Source organism: Rhinolophus sinicus, chromosome 1 (genome assembly GCF_057876585.1).
Source record: "Rhinolophus sinicus isolate RSI-liver-muscle chromosome 1, RSI-T2T, whole genome shotgun sequence".
NCBI lineage: Eukaryota > Metazoa > Chordata > Mammalia > Chiroptera > Rhinolophidae > Rhinolophus > Rhinolophus sinicus.
Genome location: NC_142501.1, coordinates 113,528,792 through 113,549,531, shown reverse-complemented (window position 1 = coordinate 113,549,531; position 20,740 = coordinate 113,528,792). Strand labels below are relative to the sequence as shown.

Sequence of the window (20,740 nt, the reverse complement as noted above, 5' to 3'; positions counted from 1 at the left end):
TTTAGCTTTAGTTTTATAGCTCGGCATTCACAAGTATTGGTTATAACTTTATTCGATGTAACTGAAAAAGCACCTTTGAAACCAACAACCAAATATTTCTTGGATTTTCTATGGCATTATATAGTTTAGAATTGACTTTTGCAGCAGTATTGGGATTCATTGAGAATTTAGTGCATAGCACTTCCTTCTCAGCTGTGTCCGCAGTCTGTCTCCTCTTCTCTCCCTTCTTCCTTAAACCCCAGTGCTGAATCCTCAATGGTGAAAAGAAATTTTCAGAATAGTAGAGGAAAACATTTCAGCTATAAGGAAGGGTGTACACAGATACATGCATCAGAAGTAACAGTCATTGTGGAAACAATGAATGACGTTGCAGTTGAATCTTAGGGTGTTGTTCAAAAGGTACAATTACGAGGTAGAGAACAGAGTATATAGTGCGATTCGATATGTTTGTCCTGTATTTCTAAATTGCGTTTTGTTTCTGATTGTTTTTCCATCGATGTTCAATGAATGAATTGGTGGATTCATTTTTGACACGTTTGTATGCCTTTTACTTTGTGCCATATTACCCAAATGGTTTGTTGAAGTGTGAGCTAATTAGAAGTATTTCTTAAGTAAAGTAAAGTATTCAGGAAAAGATTACGCTTAATTTGAACTCTCAATTGATAAGATGTTATTTTCTGTATCTATAAAGATGATAGCTTTTATCTGACTGTTCTAAGTAGTTCGTTTTAACTCATATGTAGACTTGTCAGCAGGACAACACCTAGGAATGACATCGGAGGAAGGGCAAGCGAGGCTTGATGGAAATGAAAAGAACTACACACGTGTATGTAAAATTTAAGCTTAAATTTCTAGTATAATATGGTTTTCTGTGCTTTAATAATATAATAGAGTCCAATTGAAATTACCTTTCAAGCTAGCCTTTTAGAGTCACACGGTCATAATTGAATGATATGTATAACATTTGAACTAGTTAGAAAACTTAAAATATTGTTAGCATCTATACATATTCACAGCTCAACTTTATCCTTGAATTGAGGCAAAAAATAATAATAATAAAGTCCTGAATATTGTTTGCTCCTTTAATTTTTATAACTCCCTTACATAACAAAGAAAGTAACATCAAATATTGAATCACGTGATGAGACAGTTGAAATTATGAACCATGTGAAAATGATGGCCACTGATTCGGGCTCACGTGAAAGGAGTCAGTGGTTCAAAATGTGCAGTTCCCTATGGCTTGTCACTAAGGCCAAGGTTAGAGATGGATTCTTCCTTGTGACCTCTGTGTAATGGACGTCTGAGTCTACATTCAGAGAGAGAATGGGGTCATGCAATCAACTCAACTGACTTTTAAGAGAATCACGCTTTCCAGGATGGGACCTTTGGTTATTAGGGCACAAACAATAACTTTCTAATTCCTTTCATTTCAGTGTAGGAAATCAGTAAATGTGACTTAATTTTTGATCTGCTCTTATTAGTGGGTGTTGAATAAGTTAGAATTGGATGCAACAGATAACTATGTCAATGTATAACACTATCATAGTGTATAATTTGTATTAATATGTAGGAATTTACTTCTCTTACTGATTGATGTTAATGATGTGGGCTCCTAATTAAAGTTTGCCTATTCTCCCGTTATTAATCTTTAAAAGATATTCTTAAATTCACTATAGGGGCTCACTATTTAAGATGTGGTGTGGTGAACTATTTTAAGTGAGGAAGCCTCTGTGCCATTAAAAATCATTTACTATTTCATTTTTGGGGTGGGTTTAACATATAAGCGATTGTTTAGTGCAAACGGTGACAAAATTAGTTTTGCGGGTTCATGTTTTTCTTCTAATTTAGACTAAGGCAACTTATTTTTCACTTTCTACTTACAGTCCAATAATTTAGGAATAAGTAAACGTAGATTAAGATTTTTAACAGTTAAATTTTAGTTACATTCTAATTTTTCTTTGTTCCTATTCGATTCTCTAGGTTGTACAAAAGGAAAACGACACGCAGAGGCCACTTTCTCAAGAACAGGACAACAGAATATTAGAAGATGCAATTCTGACCAATTGCCTTCAACAACAAAAGGAGACAAAAATAAATCTTAAGAAAATGAATTCTGAGGTATTTTGTTTAGTTATTTTCAAATATGTGTGTGCGTATTTGTGTATGGACATATTTTGAAAACCAATGTTGTACCTATGGGAATTCTAGAGGATGTTAAAGGTGTGTGTGTGTGTGTGTGTGTGTATTTTAGGGGAAGTGAGATTTTCCGTCCATTGCAATAAATGATATTCTTGACTGAAATCCATTTATGTCCAACAATCAAGTAGTGACGTTCCCAATGTCTCATCTATAGGGGAGGCTTTCAATACTTTTTACATGGATCAATGAGCTTTTTACAATCTCAACTCTACTGCTACTGAGAACAGAAGTTGCAGTTTGAGGCAGGGATTTCATCCCCTTGCTGTGTTAGCAGAGAGGTTAGTTTTCACTTCCACTGATTGTAAGGAGTAGAAGCATAGCCAGGTCAGAGACCGTCTTTTAGATCTCCTTGTCCTGCTTTTGAGAAAAGGAACAATTTGCTCCCAGTAGAGTCCTACTTCAGTACTAGGAACTTTTGAAGATATTGGATGCCGTGATACATACTTAGTGATAATTTAGTGGTGAGTATTTTATTCAAAGAAGTCAGTGTATTTTCCCCTATTTCACATTTATTTCTCCTTTCAACATCATGAAAGGGAAACAACACTTATTGCAGCAGCAAATAATCTCACTATTTTCTAAGAAGAGCTCTATAATTTTTAGCTTATTTTCCCTGAGTATTTTGAAATCTAAGGCGTCTTTTGAATTTATATGTTTACACTAGAAGAGCAGCAAGCATACTATTGTAGAGTCCAAAGTCCTGGGGAAAATCCTGACCTTGCTCCTCTTTTTAATCATTCTGTTCGAGATTGTGATAACGAAATGAGTTCATTGATGTATAAAGAAGTGCTTAGCGCAATGCCTAGATTTATCAGTGATTAGTAGATTTAATCTCATAGGTGACTCTGAAAATATTAGAAAAGTAAAATATATTTTGAGTATTCTTGGAAAAAGAATTCTAGGAAATGTAATCAGTCCAAATATATGCAGAGTGAATACTCTTACTGTGGGATAGGTGTATATTCAGACGGTAACCTCTATTTTAAAATGTAGTCAAACTTCTTACTCTTTTATTTCATGCCTTCTGGGTTTGCTGCCTTTCCAGTTCTGAGACTCTTAAAATTCTCTTATGATTTTAAAGTTCTCTTTTTTACTTTCATGGATTCAGCATCTTACATTAAATTTTTTTTAACTCTGGGGAATTTATGCTTGTATAAAGTTGGAGGTTTGCATTCAATGTTGTATTTTTCCAATGGGATATCCACTTACTACAACCTTTTCATTATATAAACATTTAGGTTCTTCTTTAATTTCAAACGATATCATGATATGCCATTTCATTGAGTGCTAGCTACAAGTCTCCTTTGTTTTACTTAGGTTTCTGAGAGTTGCGAAAAAGAAAAAGACCTGTTGCGTGAAAATCAGATGTTACGGGATGAAATCGCCATACTAAGACTGCAACTGGACACACTGAAACCTCAGAATCAGGAAATGGAAAAAAAATACTTTGAGGACACTGCAAATGTAAAACAAAAGGATGACCGTCTTCAAAAGACGATAAAACTGAATGACAAAACACTAACAAAAACAATATTTGAATATAACAGACAGCTTAATGTTCCAACAGCCGAGAATACAATGCTGAACTCTCAACTGGAGAATGAAAGTCGAAGCAAAGAAAGATTGAAAATAGAAGCGGAATCCAACCTTTATATGCTGGCTAGTGCTTCTCTCCATCATTATGAGCTTTGTAAGCAATTAATAAGACACCTACGAAATGCTTTCCAGGGATTAAGAGATGAATGCTTGCATTTCATGGACAAAATCAGGTTTGCTAGGTGTAACCTAAAAGAAAACACTGAGATTCTTTTTCAGCAACTTTCTAAAGCTCAAAGTAAATCCAATAGCTTAGACACTGAGCTCCCTCACACTAGATATGCTGTGAGAGACAGGACATTGGTTTTTGAACCTGTACTGAAAGACCCAAACCAAACTCAGTGTCAAGAGGAAAAAATTGAACACGTGCATCAAAGGAAACAAGGAAAAGTGAGCACATATACTGGAGAGCCGGACTCCCCAAAGGAGAAAGGTTCTGACCTGCAAAGTGGAAAGATGCTTCTTCCACGGCAACTGGGTGATGCGTTCAACAAAAGTGACAATAAGGAAAACTCAGGAATGAATATTCAAGAGCAGCTTCAGCAGCTCAAAAAAGCGCTTCAAGCTGTATTTGAAAAACAAGATCGTATGTTGAAAGAGGAACATCAGGATTTTGTCAACAAATTGAATCATTTGAATGGAAGAATGTGCCAGTATGAAAAGGATAAATCAGAAAAAGAAGTAAGTATCCAGAAAGATAGTTTTCAAATTTCCTGGAAGAAAATTCAGTGTTCAAATATTTGATGATGGCTAAATGTTGCAAACTAGCTGAATATTAAACATACATAGATTACAAATGTATTTGCTCTAACAGCTTAAAAGCATACATTGTATCCAGCCAATAAAACTTAGACCTGTGAGGTGCTTTCCTGTGAGTAAAGGCATTGTGTTGACTATGAAATTTTAAGGTATAAATTATTAATAGATACACATTGATATGAATGATTTAGTCTTAGACCGCTTCACTAATAATTTTCATCTTTGTGTTACCACATTGCAGTACCATTATGAAGCAGATAAATGGAAATGCTCCTATGCAAACAGAGTTTTTAGAGATAAGGGTTCAATTAAGTGGATTACCTAGACAGTTAGTTCTAGATTTCCCCCATGAACTGAAGTGTAGATGCTGTCCCTTTCCCTCAGTAGTTTCTTCCACATTTCAGTTGGTATAATTTTGTTTTTATTCATGTCAATTTGATATAAATTGGAACTATTTCAGTCTCAAATAATGTATTCTTATGAACTGTGACCTCTTTAAAGGCAGCTAATTTTTCATTAAATCATAATTTGGGACAAATGTGAGGAGTTCTATCAAAACTCTACTTGATTTAATCTTCCCACTGCTATGAATAATAGTCTCTGAATATTTTTACAAATTCATATTTCTCATCGCAAGGCCCATTTACTATCATTTGGACAGAAGTTTGTCCATTTCAAAGAGAATTGCAGCGGTCTCTGATTTATTAATTTGGCATTGGGTCTCCATTTTCAGACGAGTGAGGGGTGGCAGGATTCATGTGTAGCAGGAAGGGAGGTCCAGGCCGTGTTACCTGGGGCCCTGAAGACCAGTGGAATGAGTCGCTTTTCTTCTAAGATACAGGAATCTGTTGGAAGGTTGTGAGCAGTGGACTGCATACGTGAGGACCTGTGAAGTCAATTTAAACCTGTGATAAAAAAGGGGGAAAACATTCCACAATGTAGAATTGACTACCACTAGTCCCACCGACATACCTAGCTCCCCTTGAGATGTCAGGAGATTGTTAAGCTTTGCAGCTTCATCAGGGGAAGTGGAGAGTGGGGCTGAATCTGTTGTTCAAGTAACCTACGTAATAGTGAGTGGGCAGCAGGATCACACCTTCTGTGTCTTACCCAGATTCAGTAAACAGAATTTGTCCAAAAGAAGAAAAGAAGGTGAACTGATGCGTGGGGTGATCTTTTTCAAGCTATGTATTGTATTAATATGTTAGAGTTAGCGAATTTTAACGTAATTTAATAGATGGGATTATAAAATCACTAACAGAATCATCTTCCTAGGTGGTTGGGAGACAACTTCAACGAGAGCTACCGGACACCATAAAAAAACTGCCTAAGTCAGAGGCTTCACTGCAGGTTAGATCACATCAGCATATGAATTCAGAAGCTGAGAGGCAGGATTTCAAGACATTAGAGCAACTCCCAAGTCAGGTATGTGTGAAATGTAACCTGTCAACAGTTCATCGATAGTTGATTAATATAAAGTGTTTTAGGATGCTGATTTTCAAGGCAGCTCTCTTTTGTGTTTTCCTTGTACTTAATTTATTATAATTTTATTATCTTTATAATGCACTTCTTCCTTAAATTCTGGCTTCCATCCTGCTATTTGCATTGTATGTGTTTGTAGTCTATACCCTTGGTAACGTTGAGAAATAGGCAGAGTTCCTCATAGAAATCGAGAGACTTTTTTCCTACTAAACAATCTTTTGTAGTGATAGCTCCATGACCACGATGAGCAGCCATTTAAGATCAGAAGATAATGTTTACTAGCACAATTCAGACATTTGTCTTATTTCTTATCATCGCTTTTGTGAACGGTTACAGCATTGGCATATGTTTCATGGACTTCAGTCTGACTTGTACAGAAAGTTCATTATACAAACCAGTTGAAGTAGGCATTTCCTTCATTTTGTTTTCATTTTAGAAATATTTTAAAAGTATAGAAATATGTAGATCATTATATTATGCACACCCACAATAGAGAATTAAGAAAATAATCTAGATTTACTATTGTTTTTTTCCTTTTTAATCTTCATTGGGATGCAATTCCCATATCATATTTCAGCCATTTAAAATATACAATTCAATGTCTCTTGTTACATTCAGAGAATTGTGGAACTATCACCACAATTATAGAACATTTCCATGACCCCCAAAAGAAACCCCACATCACTTAGCTGTCACCCGTCTTCCTGTCTCTCCCAGCCTCAGGCAACCACCAATCTACTTTCTGTCTCTATAGATTTGCCTATTTTGGATGTTTCATGTAAATGGAATCACAAGATACGAGGTCCTTTGTGACTGGCTTCTTTCACGTAACATCTCATTTCCAGGGTTCAACCGTGTTGTGGCACATATCAATTGTTAGCTATTTCTTCCTATTGCCCAACATTACTTCACTTTGTGGACAAAATACCCATTCATCAGTTGATGGGACTTTGTGTTGTTTCCACTTTTTGACTGTTAATAATTCTGCTATGAACACGAGTTTACAAGCTATGGGGAAGCCAATGTTTTGATTTCCCTGCCCCCGGATTTCTCGCTCCCAGTCTCACCTCTCCGTGAAGCTTTCTCTGACTGTTCCAATTCTCATTGAACTCATGTTCCTCAGAACTTGTCAGATAGTCTGTGCAGAGCAATCAAGCCCAAAATTTGACATAGTTTTAATTTTTCATGAAAGAGAATTCTGTCTTTCTAAGTATAAGTTTGTCTAAGGGGAAATAGTATTTGATATGATGGCACCTATCCTTGCATAAATTGAAAATGTTTTCTTTAACAGTTGTTAGGATAAAATTAAATATTTTATACCAAACCAATACTTCCCCTTGGAGACATTGATATAATTAAACTTGTATTCTGAAAGTATTTCTCACAATTATGTATAAAATTGAAAGCACAAATCTAATAGAAAATTGTTCAATGAAATGGTCGTTTTCCCCCCTCCATGAAAATAAAAAAAATAAAATAACAGGGAACCAGCCCTTCCTCTCTGCAGCCAGACAGGGTGTACAGATTGATAGCACGTTCTTACTGTACAGTTCTGAGGATGCCTTTTCTGATCTGCCAGAGCATGGTGCTTTCATCTACTCTTCTGAGTGCTTGCTAACACATCCCAACCTAATCAGTTGCTGGGAATGAATTGATTTGGGAAGTTGGGTTTGGCACTAGAGTCCGTTATTTCCATGTCAGTGGCTTTACCCTGCCTCTCATGGTCATGTAAATTGTATGCTCAATCCAGGAGGTGGTATTTGCATTGCAGTCCTTACTCATTACCCACTGAGTGGTACAGAGACATAGTAACGTATAAATTATTACAAGCAGAGAAAATGTACTGTTGGCTAGTGGAATTGGTAAAAGGATTTTAGTACTGGGGTTCTATTCCGGGCTTAATGCTCCCCATTTGCTGACATTGCCAATAGTTTGATGAATGATTTCACTGTAACTGGTGTAACAGACCACTTCCATTGGCATCCCATCTGTGTAAAATATCAAATTGTATTAGAACTTAAAATACAGCAACACTAATAATGCTAACTGCAAACCCTTTGATTTTACTGTGTGCCGTGTCCTTTTCTATTACATATGTTCCCTAATTTAATCTTCCCCATATCCCAGTGAGGTAGATGCCACTATTGTCTCATTTTATACATGAAGAAACTGAGATCCAAAAAATTTAAGTATTTTGCTCAAGGTCACCCAGCTAATAACTGATGGACTTGGGATAAAAGCCCAGGCATTTTGCTCTTGTTTAATTACTGCCCCTCAAACTATTCCATGAACTGTCTGACTGCCCCCAAGAGTAGCCTGTTAGCTTTCAAACTCTCTGGAATAGGCTGGTAATTCACGTACGTGAATATTTAAAATTAGAGTTGATGGGATGCTTGGAATACAGTATGTGTGACTTCTCAGGTCATTTGTACTACAAGGTATGATAATTAAGTGTGAGAACTCATTCTAGAAAAAGTGCTACATACCTCCTTGCTGAATATGACTACAGTCACAAAGCTCCCTTTGGGAAGCTATGCACCGTTGCCACCACCTAGTTCACAGTTCAAAGCAATTTGGGAACTCTTTTTCTGGAATGGCCATCATTGCTGTCATCATATTACCCTTGATGTCCTGAATGTCATCAAATAGTCTTCCTTTCCATATTTTCTTTATCTTTGGGTAATGACATATTTAGTCATTGGGCCCAGATCAGGTGAGTAGGGAGGGTGTTGTAATACAGTTATTTGTTTACAGGCTAAAATCTCCCTCACGGACAGCGCCATGTGAGCTGGTGCATTGTCGTGATACAAGAGCAATGAGTCGTTGGCTAAAAGTTCAGGCCGTCTTAACTTTTTCACACAACCGTTTCAGCACTTCCAAAGAGTAAACTTGGTTAACTGTTTGTCCAGTTGGTAGAAATTCATAATGAACAATCCCTCACACATATAAAAAAAAAAGGGGAGCAACATCATGCAACAAGTTTGCGAACTTAATTGTCAGATGTCATAGATCATCAGTACTTCAACATCACTTTTTCTTTATTTTAGCAGCAAGAAGCAAGTGCCCGACATGCAGAGGATGCGCAATGTACCAAGAAGATCCAAGATCATGTGCAAAGGTATAATTTAAAGCAGCACAGAAAGTACCTTGAGTATTTATAAAGCAGACGTGTAGTGTATTATGACAATTAGATCAGTTATAACAATAAACACATGAGTGTGAAGCTGGGTCAAAATGTCAGCTTTGAGCTACCTTGAAAAGAGTAATTTGTGTACATTATCTCTACTTTTGCACATTATCCACAATTCACAACTAGAAAAATGGCACAATTGCCAAATCATGCGCTTTTGAATTTGTAAGATTTTATGTAGTTGCACCTTCAGATATTTGTTCAGAGATTATGTGGTATGCTTTAAAGTCAATGTGTGAGAATAATTATGTCAAAATATTCACTTTAGGCTTGAAACTCAAAATGCTGTCATAAAAACGATAAATAAAAAGCTAGAGGGCATAATCGAACACCTTCGCAGGAACCTGTCAGGTACAAGCTTGGTAAGTTAGTCTCTTCATTTCTGTCATACTGCAAAGGAATTTTTATGTCTGTCATAGTAGCATATAATACTATTTTAGACAATAAGAACAGTCTCGTTAATAAAAGTACCGTATCCATGTTGATACTACTTGCTGGGAGTAATGTAATTCCTCTCCACAGAGAAAGAAATCTCAGTTCATAAAATTAATGATTTTTGTGGTAAGAATTTTATAAAAAAAGATTGCGATAGTCTAAAGGCAATATTTGATGTATACCACGTTTCATTTATCGTTTCGTTTGTCCAACATTTGGGTTTTTCCAACTTTTGGTTGTTGCTAATTATGCTGTCACAAACATCGGACTACAAATATCTGTTTGAGTCCAGGCATTTGAGTAAGGATTTGATCCAGAATTCTGAATTTCCCTTGAAATGTAAACCCTTTAGTGAGATTTGGAGAACAAATTACTTTTAATGTTCTAATTTGTTTTCTTCATCATTAAAGAATACTGGGTCATTGTGCAAATGTTTCCTGAAAAGAATATACTTTTCTCTTTGTTGGATTTTGAAAAAGAAAACAGATGCATGTGTAAAAGTAGAAATGAACGTCCAATCAAGGCCTTACATAGTAACATAGTGCTCCTAGCTTTGCAAGTTTAGAAACTAATCTTTTTCCATTCACTTGAGTTAATCATACTCTTTTAAAGATTTAACAGTTCGATGTCAGAAAAGATTGATGTGTCATCCAGGATGACAATTTCCCGATGGACAGGGAAAACTGTATCACTATTTCCTAAGCAGAACAACATTCCCCTGACATCCTCCTGTCCTCTGGAGGAGAGGCTCCCTAGGATTTCCCATCCTAAGATCGCATTGTGACCCCTGTGGTGGACCAATGACGTAGATGTACCTTCCAGCTGGTGTATTTCAGTCACAGTAGCCAGGTCTAAGCAATTTCATTAGACAGACATGCCCATCAAGGGAAACAGAAGATTGTGCTGATGGTCCTTTTTGTGGCCAAAGAAACTTTGAAAAAAATTTTTGTCTAGACTTCTTGTCAATTAAGTCACATTACGTTAGCATACTTTTCATATGAGTGACATGATAATGTGTTGAAAAGGAGTCTTACGTGAATGTTAGTTCCAGGAGTTGTCACATGGCATTTTTATAAAGAAATCTATTAAGGTATCAAAAATTGAAAAATTGGGGATTTGTGGTCTAGATAGCAGAGTAGGTAAATGCCATGCTTGCCTCCTCTCATGACCACATCAAAATTACAACTAAACTACAGAACAATCATCACTGAGCATCACCTGAAGTCTAGTTCAACCAAAGTCGTCCTACCACTAAGGACATACAGAAGAAGTCACCTCGAAACTGGTAGGAGGGGCAGAAAAACAGAACAAGCTGATGCCAGACCCCTGTTTGACTGTTAAAAATCGGGAGGGATATCATGGATGCGGTGGTCCACCTGGAGGTGCAAGTGGTCCCAGCTCCACACCAGGCATCCTAGCCCAGGATTCCAGTGCTGGAGAGAGATGTCCCCATAACTTCTGGGTGTGGAAACCAGTGGCTGGGTGAGATGAAGGATGGCTAGAGTCCCAGTCAATTCTCTTAAAGGACTTGGGAATGGGATTACTAACTGAGGGACTCACTTGCTCTGAGCTCCAACTCTGGGCAGTAGCTCAAAAGATGTCAGGGACATAAGGAAAGGAAATACGTTTTCTGGCTTTAGGTTGACGGCTGGAGGGGAGCTTTCTCCCACACAGAGGTGCTTGTAGAATCCATTCTTTCTGAACTGATCCATCACCCGTTGCGGTGTGAGACATGGGAGCCGCCATCTCTTGAGTCTACATCAACGTGGCTAACAATGTCCATCCCACCCTGGTGAATCCCTGAGAACCTGCCCCACCTAACTAGGGAGCAAACCCAAGCTGCTTCCAGTGGTGTTTCCAAAAAAAAAACAAACATCCTGTCTTGGCTCGTGCTGCAGACTTTCCTAAAACCTCTCAAATTTTCACAAAACCCAAACAAGCAGTGTGTGGCTTCAGCTGACCTTTACCTCTTGCTGTGCAGACCCAAGATGGCACTAGTGGAAGCTGGCTGTGGTTCACAACTGGAACTCTTCAGGCACCTCCAAAGCCGGTGCGGGTGGCAGCCATCTGCATCCTGCTTTGTGGTCAAGCTAGGTAGCCCTGGGCAGGACACAGGCTGCAGCTGAACTAGGCCTGTGGCCGGGCCGCTTCCAGGAGTCCCTAGGGTTGACATACTTGGAGGCCATCTTTGGACAGAGCGGGAGCATCACCGGGGTGCCTGCCAGGAAGATACAACCAAAGTGTATACAGGGTAGACACCAGTGCCATGCTACAGCGAATCCTGCTCTATAGGGGCAGCCCCTGCAAAAACAGCTCCTCCACTGTAGTCATGGTCAGTCCTCAACCAAACAGTCTGACAATCAATACCTCCCATTGACATGCAAACAGCAACCAAGGCTGCACTACAACGTGAGAGTACAGACAACCCACACAAAGGACACTGCTATAGCACCCGGGTCTAGTTAACAGCTAGTACGTGCCACTGGGCCCCACAGGACACCTACTACGTGAGGACACTCCAATAGGTCTGGGAGACACAGCAGCCCTACCAAATACATAGAAACAAACACTGGGAGGAAGCCAAAATGGGGAGTCAAAGAAACGTATGCCAAATAAAAGAACAGAGCAAACCTCCAGAAAAATACTGAGCAAGATAGAGAAGAGCAATCTAGCAGATGCAGAGTTCCAAACACTGGTTGTTAGGATGCTCAGTGACCTCAAGGAGAACTTCAACTAACAGATAGGAAACACAAAAATGAAGATAGAAAACAAAAAAAATTGAACCAGTCATAAGTGAAGAATAAAATAACTGAAAAAGCGAATGTCTTCAAGGGCATGAAAACTGATTAGATGAAGCAGAGAATCGCATGAGCGATTTAGAAGCTATGGTAGCAGAGACTACCCAATGAGACCAGCAAAAAGAATCCAAACTATGAGGATAGCTTAAGGGAACTCTGAGAATGTCAAGCATAACAACAGTCTCATCATACGGGTAGTACGAGAAGAAGAAAGAAATGAAGGGGTTCAAAATGTACTTGAAGAAATAATGTCTGAAAACTTCCCTAACTTGGTGAAGGAAATGGACATATAAGCCCAGAAATCACAGAGTTTCAAAGAAGATGAGCCCAAACAGGCCCATACCAAGATACGTCAAAATTAAAATGCCAAAGTTTAGATGCAAATAAAGACTTTTGAAAACAGCAAGAAAAAGGCTCTTAGTAATCTGTAAAGGAGCACCCATAAGAGTAGCAGCTGATTTCTCAAGAGCAACTTCGTGGGCCTGAAGGGATTGGCAGAAATATTCAAAGTGATGAAGACATGCCTACAGCTAAGATTTGTCTACCCAGCAAAGCTATAATTAAGTGTCATAGGACAGATAAAGAGCTTTCTGGAGGAAAAAACAAAACAAAACAAAAACTAAAGGAGTTCATCAGTACCAAACCAGTATTATAAGGAACATTAGAGGGACTTCTTTAAAAGGAACAAAAAAGGAAAAACAAAAATATCAATCATAAAATAGCAGTAACTATGTATCTACGCACAATTATTTTACGTGTAAATGGATTAAATGCTCCAGTCAAAACGCAAGGTGGCTGAAAGATAAGAAAATAAGATCCTTACATATGTTCCCTACGATAGACTGGCTTCAGATCAAAAGACACAGAGACTGAAAATAAAGGGATGGAAAAAGATATTTCACGAAAACAACATGAAATTTAAAAAGCTGTGGGACTAATGCTTATATCACACAATATAGACTTTTAAACAAAGGCTATCACAAGAGTCAAAGAATGACCCAGATATCCCACTTCAGAGTATTTATCCAAAGAAACCGAAAAATGCTAATTCGAGGCGATGTGTACATCAGTATGTTCACTGCAGGATTCCTTACAATGGCCAAGATGTGCATGCGGCCTATCAATGGATGAATGGATGAAGACGAGATGATACATACATGCAATGGAATATTGCTTGGCCATGGAAGGAAATGGGTTCTGGTCATCTGTGGCGGTATGGATGGACCTGGAGGGTGTTGTGCTGAGTGGAGTGTGTCAAATTGAGAAATACAGATGCAATGTGATTTTGCTTATCAGTGGAATTTAAGAACAGAACAAACAGAAAAAAAACTCATACATACAAAGAATAGTTTGTTGGTTGCCAGCTGGAAGGGGGTTCGTGAAGTGGGTTAAAAGGGGAGAGATTAAAAAGTACAAATTGGTTGTTACAAACTAGTCATGGAGATCCAGGATATAGTATAAGGAATATATCAATAATATTGTAATAGCAACGCATGGCATCAGATGAGTACGCGATAATTTAGGGTGATAGATGGGAGAGGAGTTAGGAGCAGGGTGCTAAAGGTGAAGGCAGTAAGAAGTACAAATTGGTAGTTCCTAAATAGTCATGGGGATGTAATGTAAAGCATAGGGAATATAGTTAATACTATCACAATAACTCCGTACAGTGCCAGGTGGGTGCTGCACGAGTCAGGGGGATCACTTTCTTAAATTATATAAATTCTAACCACTGTGCAGTACACATGAAATTAATGTAAAATAATACTGAATGTCAAAAAATCGAAAAATTTGTTGTAAGCATACCTAAAACTGATTAAGCTTATACTGTTAAGTCCTGGAATCGCCCCCCCTCAGACAGACAGAGGACACGATAATGCAAGTTACACAGCGAGGTTTATTTCCAGCTATCTGGGGTCCCCGTCTCTGCCCGACTCAGCGGGTTTTAACAAGGACCCCCAGCCCTTAAAGCTAAGGGTTTTTATATCGTTTCTAAGGCACTCAGTAATTTTCCGTAGTTTTAGGGAGTACAGGTTAACCTACAGTTCTCACATAGCTAAGGCATTAAGTCATTTTTTTCAGTCTTAGGGAGTGCACGTTGAGCTGTGCTTAGAGAGTGCACGTTGAGCTATGCTTAGGGAGTGCACGTTGAGCTGTGCTTAGGGAGTGCACGTTGAGCTGTGCTTAGGGAGTGCACGTTGAGCTGTGCTTAGAGAGTGCACGTTGAGCTATGCTTAGGGAGTGCACGTTGAGCTGTGCTTAGGGAGTGCACGTTGAGCTGTGCTTAGAGAGTGCATGTTGAACTGTGCTTCAAAGAGTTAGTTTATAGATAAACTACAAAAGCCTCCATTGCTTCTTCAGAGAACAGGAGAGAAGCTGTTAGGCATATGGTCTCACATAACAATTAGGCCATTAGGTTATTTTAAGCTCAGGGCTGTTAACCCTATCTTAACTTTAAGGTAGCAGTTCTTATGCTAAAGTAGCAGTTCTCATGCTAACAGTCCCTTACAATACCAAAATAATGAGCGACTATAGATTCCTAGGGGAAGTAATTAGCATCGCCACAAAATTATCAGCCACCATAAGCTCTACCGTGTAAATCAAAAGTTTAATTACGACAGGTTTCAACGAATTCCATCAATAGCCCTCACTTCTCTAGAAGACTCTCATGTCAGGATTCCCCCCAGGTGAGATATTACCTGGGTTAAGATATTTGATTCACACAATGTTGAGAGGAAGCATCTGGACTGGGAAGAAAAGGTAGTTCCAGCTGACAAGCCTTCCAACAAGATAAGGGGTGTACTTGTGAAAGGAATTTCAGAACACTTCCATAGGTCAGGTCAGGTCAGGTCCGAAGCAATAGGAAGTTATTCAAAAGAGCAAACAAACATGGAAAGGCGAATAGCGGACAATGTGAAGCTTATGAAAAACTTATGCATTCTGAGAGAAAAGCAGGACAAAGTATGCTGGTCAGCATGCTAAGGGTGAGGAGCTGCCAAGATCTGAAAATAACGCTACGCTCACAGTAACAGTGGTAAGAATCCCCGTAAAATGTACAAGATGAGCCGATCCATAGCAAGTCATGGTTTATGAGTGTGTGGTTGAGGGCGCTGTCTATGAGGGACTCGAGGGGAAAAAAGAACCTACAGAAGACCTCAGTAAGGGGGTGAGGGCTGCCAGTGTAGATGAGGGAATGGGGTTTGAAGCACTGGGATGTAGGGAGCTGAGAGCATTTAAAAAGAGGAATAGAAAAGGGTCAAGGACTGACTATCAGGGCTGCTGTTTAGAAAAGAGTTGGGCTGAGAAGACCACAGAAATGGTGTGGGCATCTTCATCAGTTGCTGCGAAGAAGTAAAGCAGGATAAGGACTAAAGAAGGAGATGACCCTGAAAACTGTTTTAGCGCAGTTATAAGGGCAGAAAGTCAGATTCTTCTGTAAAAGAAGAGAATAAGTGGTGAAAATATGGACCTGGGGATGAGGCCACACATTAAAGAGGGTTAGAGTCCAAGGAGAAAAACAGGATGACAGAAAAAGTGACAGGAATCAAGAAACAGTTTTGTTTTTATATAACATAGAGGAGATGAACTATAGTTAAAGAGAAAAATATTTACTAGAAACGGAGAAATTGAAACCTATGGAAGAACGCTTACAGAGAATGAGAGTCTTCATCTGATGCTCATGTCAGATGATCACAATAATGTAAGGTGGACTGCAGGGAAGTTTCAGTGATTATCGTAGAAAAATGTGATTCCATAAACCCTGGAAAATCTTGAGCTGTAGATGAAAATGTCTCTGGGGGCATTTCTACAAACCGAAATGTAAATAAGCCACTATTTAAATCAGGTTTAACACTTAGTATTTTTACATGTGTAAACCTCTGTTTTTAAGAAAGTTTGGCAATTTAAATTCCAGGAAACCAATGATGACACTGTAAAATGAATTTGAGCTGTTTTAAGAAAAGTCATTGTTTTTGAAATCTGTCCTTACTGGCATCAGGTTTATAAACTACATTTTATACACCTGTCTACACATATTACTAATGAACTCATGAGGAATAATATTTTAGAGAAAGAAAAGTGAATCTCTAGATTTTCAAAACTAACTTTCTTTAAAAATGTTTTTCAAAGTCTCAGGATGGAAAGAAACAATTAGAGTACTATAAGAAGTTAACAGAATCTCTGCAATATGATTTGAATCAACACAAGAAGACAAATGATGGATTAGAGAAAGAGGTTACCAGGTAAGGTTTTGATATTTCAGATCATGTCAACCATTAATTACTATTTAACTATAACTCTTCCTTGATGAAAACCTAAGTACAAATGTATTTCATATCTGTAATTTTCATAGTTAAACACATTGTCCTACTTAAAAATTTACTTCAGAAACTCACAGCACAATCAAACTTGTGTGAATGCCAAAATGTTATACCTACTCTTTAATGATTCCTGTAACTATAATGACAGTGTCTTTTGCATATACTGTCAACTGCGCTCTTCCTGGTCTCCCTTGAATCTTTATTTCTGCAAGATGTCTTTGCTCTCTTTGGTAATCTTTCCTTCTTTAATAGTGTTCTTCCCTTCGGCATTCTAACAGTTTAATGTCTAAAAACCTATCTGTGGTTTTGTTTAACATCATCAGAAGTGTTATTGATTTGGCTTCTGTGTTCTTTCTACTTTTTTCAGTTATAAAACATGTCATACATACCAAACCAGATGTATAACCTAAAGAAGAATGAGATGAGTAATCGTCTCACTCAGATAATAATGGAAGTTTCCCAACATCTGGGAAGCCCGCACGTGGCGTGCCCTTGCTGCAAACTGAATGAAGTTTTTTCTCTGATTCTCCTCAGTGTTTATTTTCCCTCATGTCACTGTCTTTCTCTGCATTGTTTTGGATTCTTCTCATTTTATTAAATTGTGCTGGCAAAGATCTCGTCTTAAAACAGACTTGAAGAGACTGTTACACCTCATCTCTCCAGTGTCCTTTCTTCTAAAGCCCTGCCCTTTCCTTTCCACTCTGACCAGATTTTTCCTTCCGGTTTCTCTTTCTATTTTGAATGATTTCTTTTCTTCCTGTAGACTATGGTCAGTAGGCTCCGAATGGTATTTTTCTGTCTTTTCGAAACACCCACATATATTATACTTTCCTTCTTCACCTTTGATACTGATCTCTGCTTTATAGCTGATATTTAATAATAGGGTAACGTTTGATACTAACAATCTTAAGCGGATGTTAATAATACTTTAATTATAAGAACCTTTCATCGTTACAATATGATGTCTGTATCATATGTATTACAATTGTTTTATGATACTTACCTAAGATACAATTTAATCAGTATGCTCTCAAACTATTATACTGGAATAAATAGGAGAGGTTCATAATTTATAGGTTTGTTTATTTTGTATGATAGACATAATCTCTCTTTAAATAATTATTAAATATTTGTCTTAAAGAATTTGACTTACTCATTTTCTACAATTCTGCAGACTGAAGACACTCTTTCAGAATACAAGGATGCTACATGACAATCAAAATGGAGAGGTTAGTGTCCTTGGAGATTTAGAACCCAATCAATCAGAAATGGATATTCAGAAAAATAGGTTAAAACAGAAGGTAATTTATAATCCGTTTGGAACCCAAAAATCACTTAATTTGGGGAAATATAAACCACTCAATGCTTTTAGCAGTATGATATAGATTTTTCCTTAATTTCATAGACAGAAGCAGTGAAAAAGACCGCTATTTTTCTATATAATTTTTCTTTAAAAGGGCATTCTGTTACCTCTCCTATGTCTCAACCCTGGCTAGTTATCTAAAGCCAAGAAGGACTCTGTTGCATGACCCCCAAAGCACTGGCTCCAAATCAGCTTCTTTCTTCTTTCTTTCTTTCTTTGTTTCTTTTTTCCTTCCTTCCTTCCTTCCTTCCTTCCTTCCTTCCTTCCTTCCTTCCTTCCTTCCTTCCTTCCTTCCTTCCTTCCTTCCCCTTCCTCCCTTCCTTCCTCCCTTCCTTCCTTCCGTTCATTCGTAACAGCTTGATTGAGATATAATGAACATAGCATGCAGTTCACTCATTTAAACTGTCCAGTGCAGTGCTTTTAGTGTGTTCAAAGCTTTATGTAGTCGTCATCACAATCAGTTTTAGAACATTTTCAAGACCCTGGAAAGTATCCTTGTACCTGTTAGCTTTCACTGTGTGCCAGTCTGCCCTTCCCACTCTTCCTAGCCCTAGGGAACCACTAGTGTACTCTCTGCTCCATATTGTGGTTTTGATTTATTTTTTTCTGATGACTAACGATCCTGAGCAATCTTCTCACAGGCGTATTATCCATTCATATATCTTCCTTGAAGAATTGATTATTCAATTCCATTGCCCATTAAAATTGGATAGTCTTTTTCTTGCTGAATTGTAAGAATCTTTGTATAACCTAGATACAAATTAGTTATCACATACAGGATTTTCAAATATTTCTCCCTTTCATTAGCTTGCTTTTTAGTTTTTCAATGTGTCCTTTAAAGCATAGCATTTTTTTATGCATGATTATTACAAGCTTTCAATTTGTAAAACATAATAATAATAATAATAATAATAATAATAGTTGCAAAACGCATTACAGCAAAGTGCAATAAAAGAAGATATGTCTGTAATTTATACTGCATAAGTTATTTTGCTTATTATATCTTTTTATAATCCAGAAGTTGTGTCTATTTTTTCCTTAACTCCCCAATGGAGTGGCTGAAATAAACCACAGTTATTTGGTTCACAAATCCATACTTAAGAAGAGTGTGGCCAGGGCCGTCTGTCTCTGTTCCCCTCAGCTTCAACTGGGGCAGCTCCGTGGCTGGTGGCTGGAATCATTTGAAAGTCTGTTCAGCAATGTGTCCGGTTGTTGGTGCCTACTGTTGGTCGGCACTCTAGCTGGGGCAGACAGCAGGGACACCCACACCTGAACAGCCGGCTCGCACTGTGGCCCGAGCCCCCCACAACACGGGGCTGGGTTCCAAGGTTCAGATCCTCAGAGACATAACCAACAGGAGCAGTGTTGCCCTTTGTGAAGGAGTCTTGGAATTCACACGGAATCTCTTTCAACATATTCTGTTCATTAGGAGCAAGTCACTAATGTTGACCCATATTAGACTGTTTTTATGCAATGAATATTTCAAAATTTATGGACACATTTAAAAACCAGCTTGATCTATCCACTGTCCACAATTCTTTATATTCCTCCCACATGGAAAATACACTCATCCCTACACAATACTCCCCACAAGTCTCAAGTTTATGGCATCAGGCTCAGGTTCGAGTCTAAGATTTTACCATGTGAGTCTGGTGCAAATGGGGATGAAGGGCCTGGTTTTTGGTTTCTAGGATAAAGCCCCTTGAGGACAATTCCTTTCAGTATGAAAACATGAGAATGGAAGGGACAAGTTATCTACCACCCACACACCCAACATTCTGCTCGACTGCTGAAGTTTCCCCTGCAGAAATGGAAAGTGGAAGGCACCTTAGTCCATAGCAATTCTGAAATACAGCCTGATGTGTGCTGTCCGTTCTTGGATTAGGACTCAGTGGTAACCTTGCCAGGGCTTCTCCATGGCCCTTTGCTGTGGCCTGTGAGCTCTTTGTTCTGTGCTTTTCATAAGAAATGACCTGTGCTTGCAGCCCTTTCCTCAGCATCATTCCTCCACGCGAATGCCTAAGCCCCACAGGCCTCCTCTTAGTTTTCACTCTCTTGGTTTTTATTAGTCCAAGGTAACAAGCTGGTTGTTTGCTACTTGATCATCCTAAAAGCTTGGCGTTGCGTGTGAGTTATTGGGGTTCGTGCCATTAGAAAAGCCACCGTCATAAATCGTTTTGAGAGAAGCTCTTGGGCTTCCTGTAGCTGTTGCAGGACCATGCCTTTAAAATTCTTATACTCTGTAGATCCTTCCAGGAATTTAAGGCCCCACCTTAACCCTTTTGAGGTCTCGAGGAAGAGTTTTACACTCTTCTCTTCATCCTTATATCATGTCCTCCTGGGAGCACAGGGAATTTGATCTTCACCCAGAAGCCATTTCTTTCTTTTAGCGTGATTTGCCCTGTGGGGACCTTAGGAGAGGCTGTAAATGGGAAACAGAAACGGGACCTGTGGGAGAGGCTGTAAATGGGAAACAGATATTTGAACACAATATGTCCTGGTTCCTTTACAGTTCATAGTCTTTCGTTAGCTCATGTATCTCATGGATTTTACTTTGTTACTTCATAGCAAGAGTCCCCTTTCATCCAGATTTCAGACTCAT

The 20,740-nt window shown here is 38.4% G+C and overlaps 1 protein-coding gene across 1 annotated transcript; it reads left to right on the top strand.

Moving 5' to 3' along the window:
* Positions 1-3,477: 3,477 nt before the first annotated feature.
* On the top strand, positions 3,478-20,415 carry LOC148759206 (ankyrin repeat domain-containing protein 26-like). The gene is made up of 6 exons (XM_088793415.1): positions 3,478-4,476; positions 5,830-5,979; positions 9,084-9,154; positions 9,495-9,588; positions 16,585-16,697; positions 20,385-20,415. Exons 1-6 carry the CDS (start codon positions 3,565-3,567, stop codon positions 20,413-20,415), a joined length of 1,371 nt encoding a protein of 456 aa, XP_088649541.1. The 5' UTR covers positions 3,478-3,564.
* The last annotated feature ends 325 nt before the right edge of the window (positions 20,416-20,740 follow it).

Coding starts and splice junctions, on each gene's coding strand:
- LOC148759206 (XM_088793415.1), top strand. CDS start 3,565: ATGTTACGGGATGAAATCGCCATACTAAGACTGCAACTGGACACACTG. Junction 4,477..5,829: donor AGGATAAATCAGAAAAAGAA/GTAAGTATCCAG, acceptor TCATCTTCCTAG/GTGGTTGGGAGACAACTTCA. Junction 9,589..16,584: donor ACCTGTCAGGTACAAGCTTG/GTAAGTTAGTCT, acceptor TGTTTTTCAAAG/TCTCAGGATGGAAAGAAACA.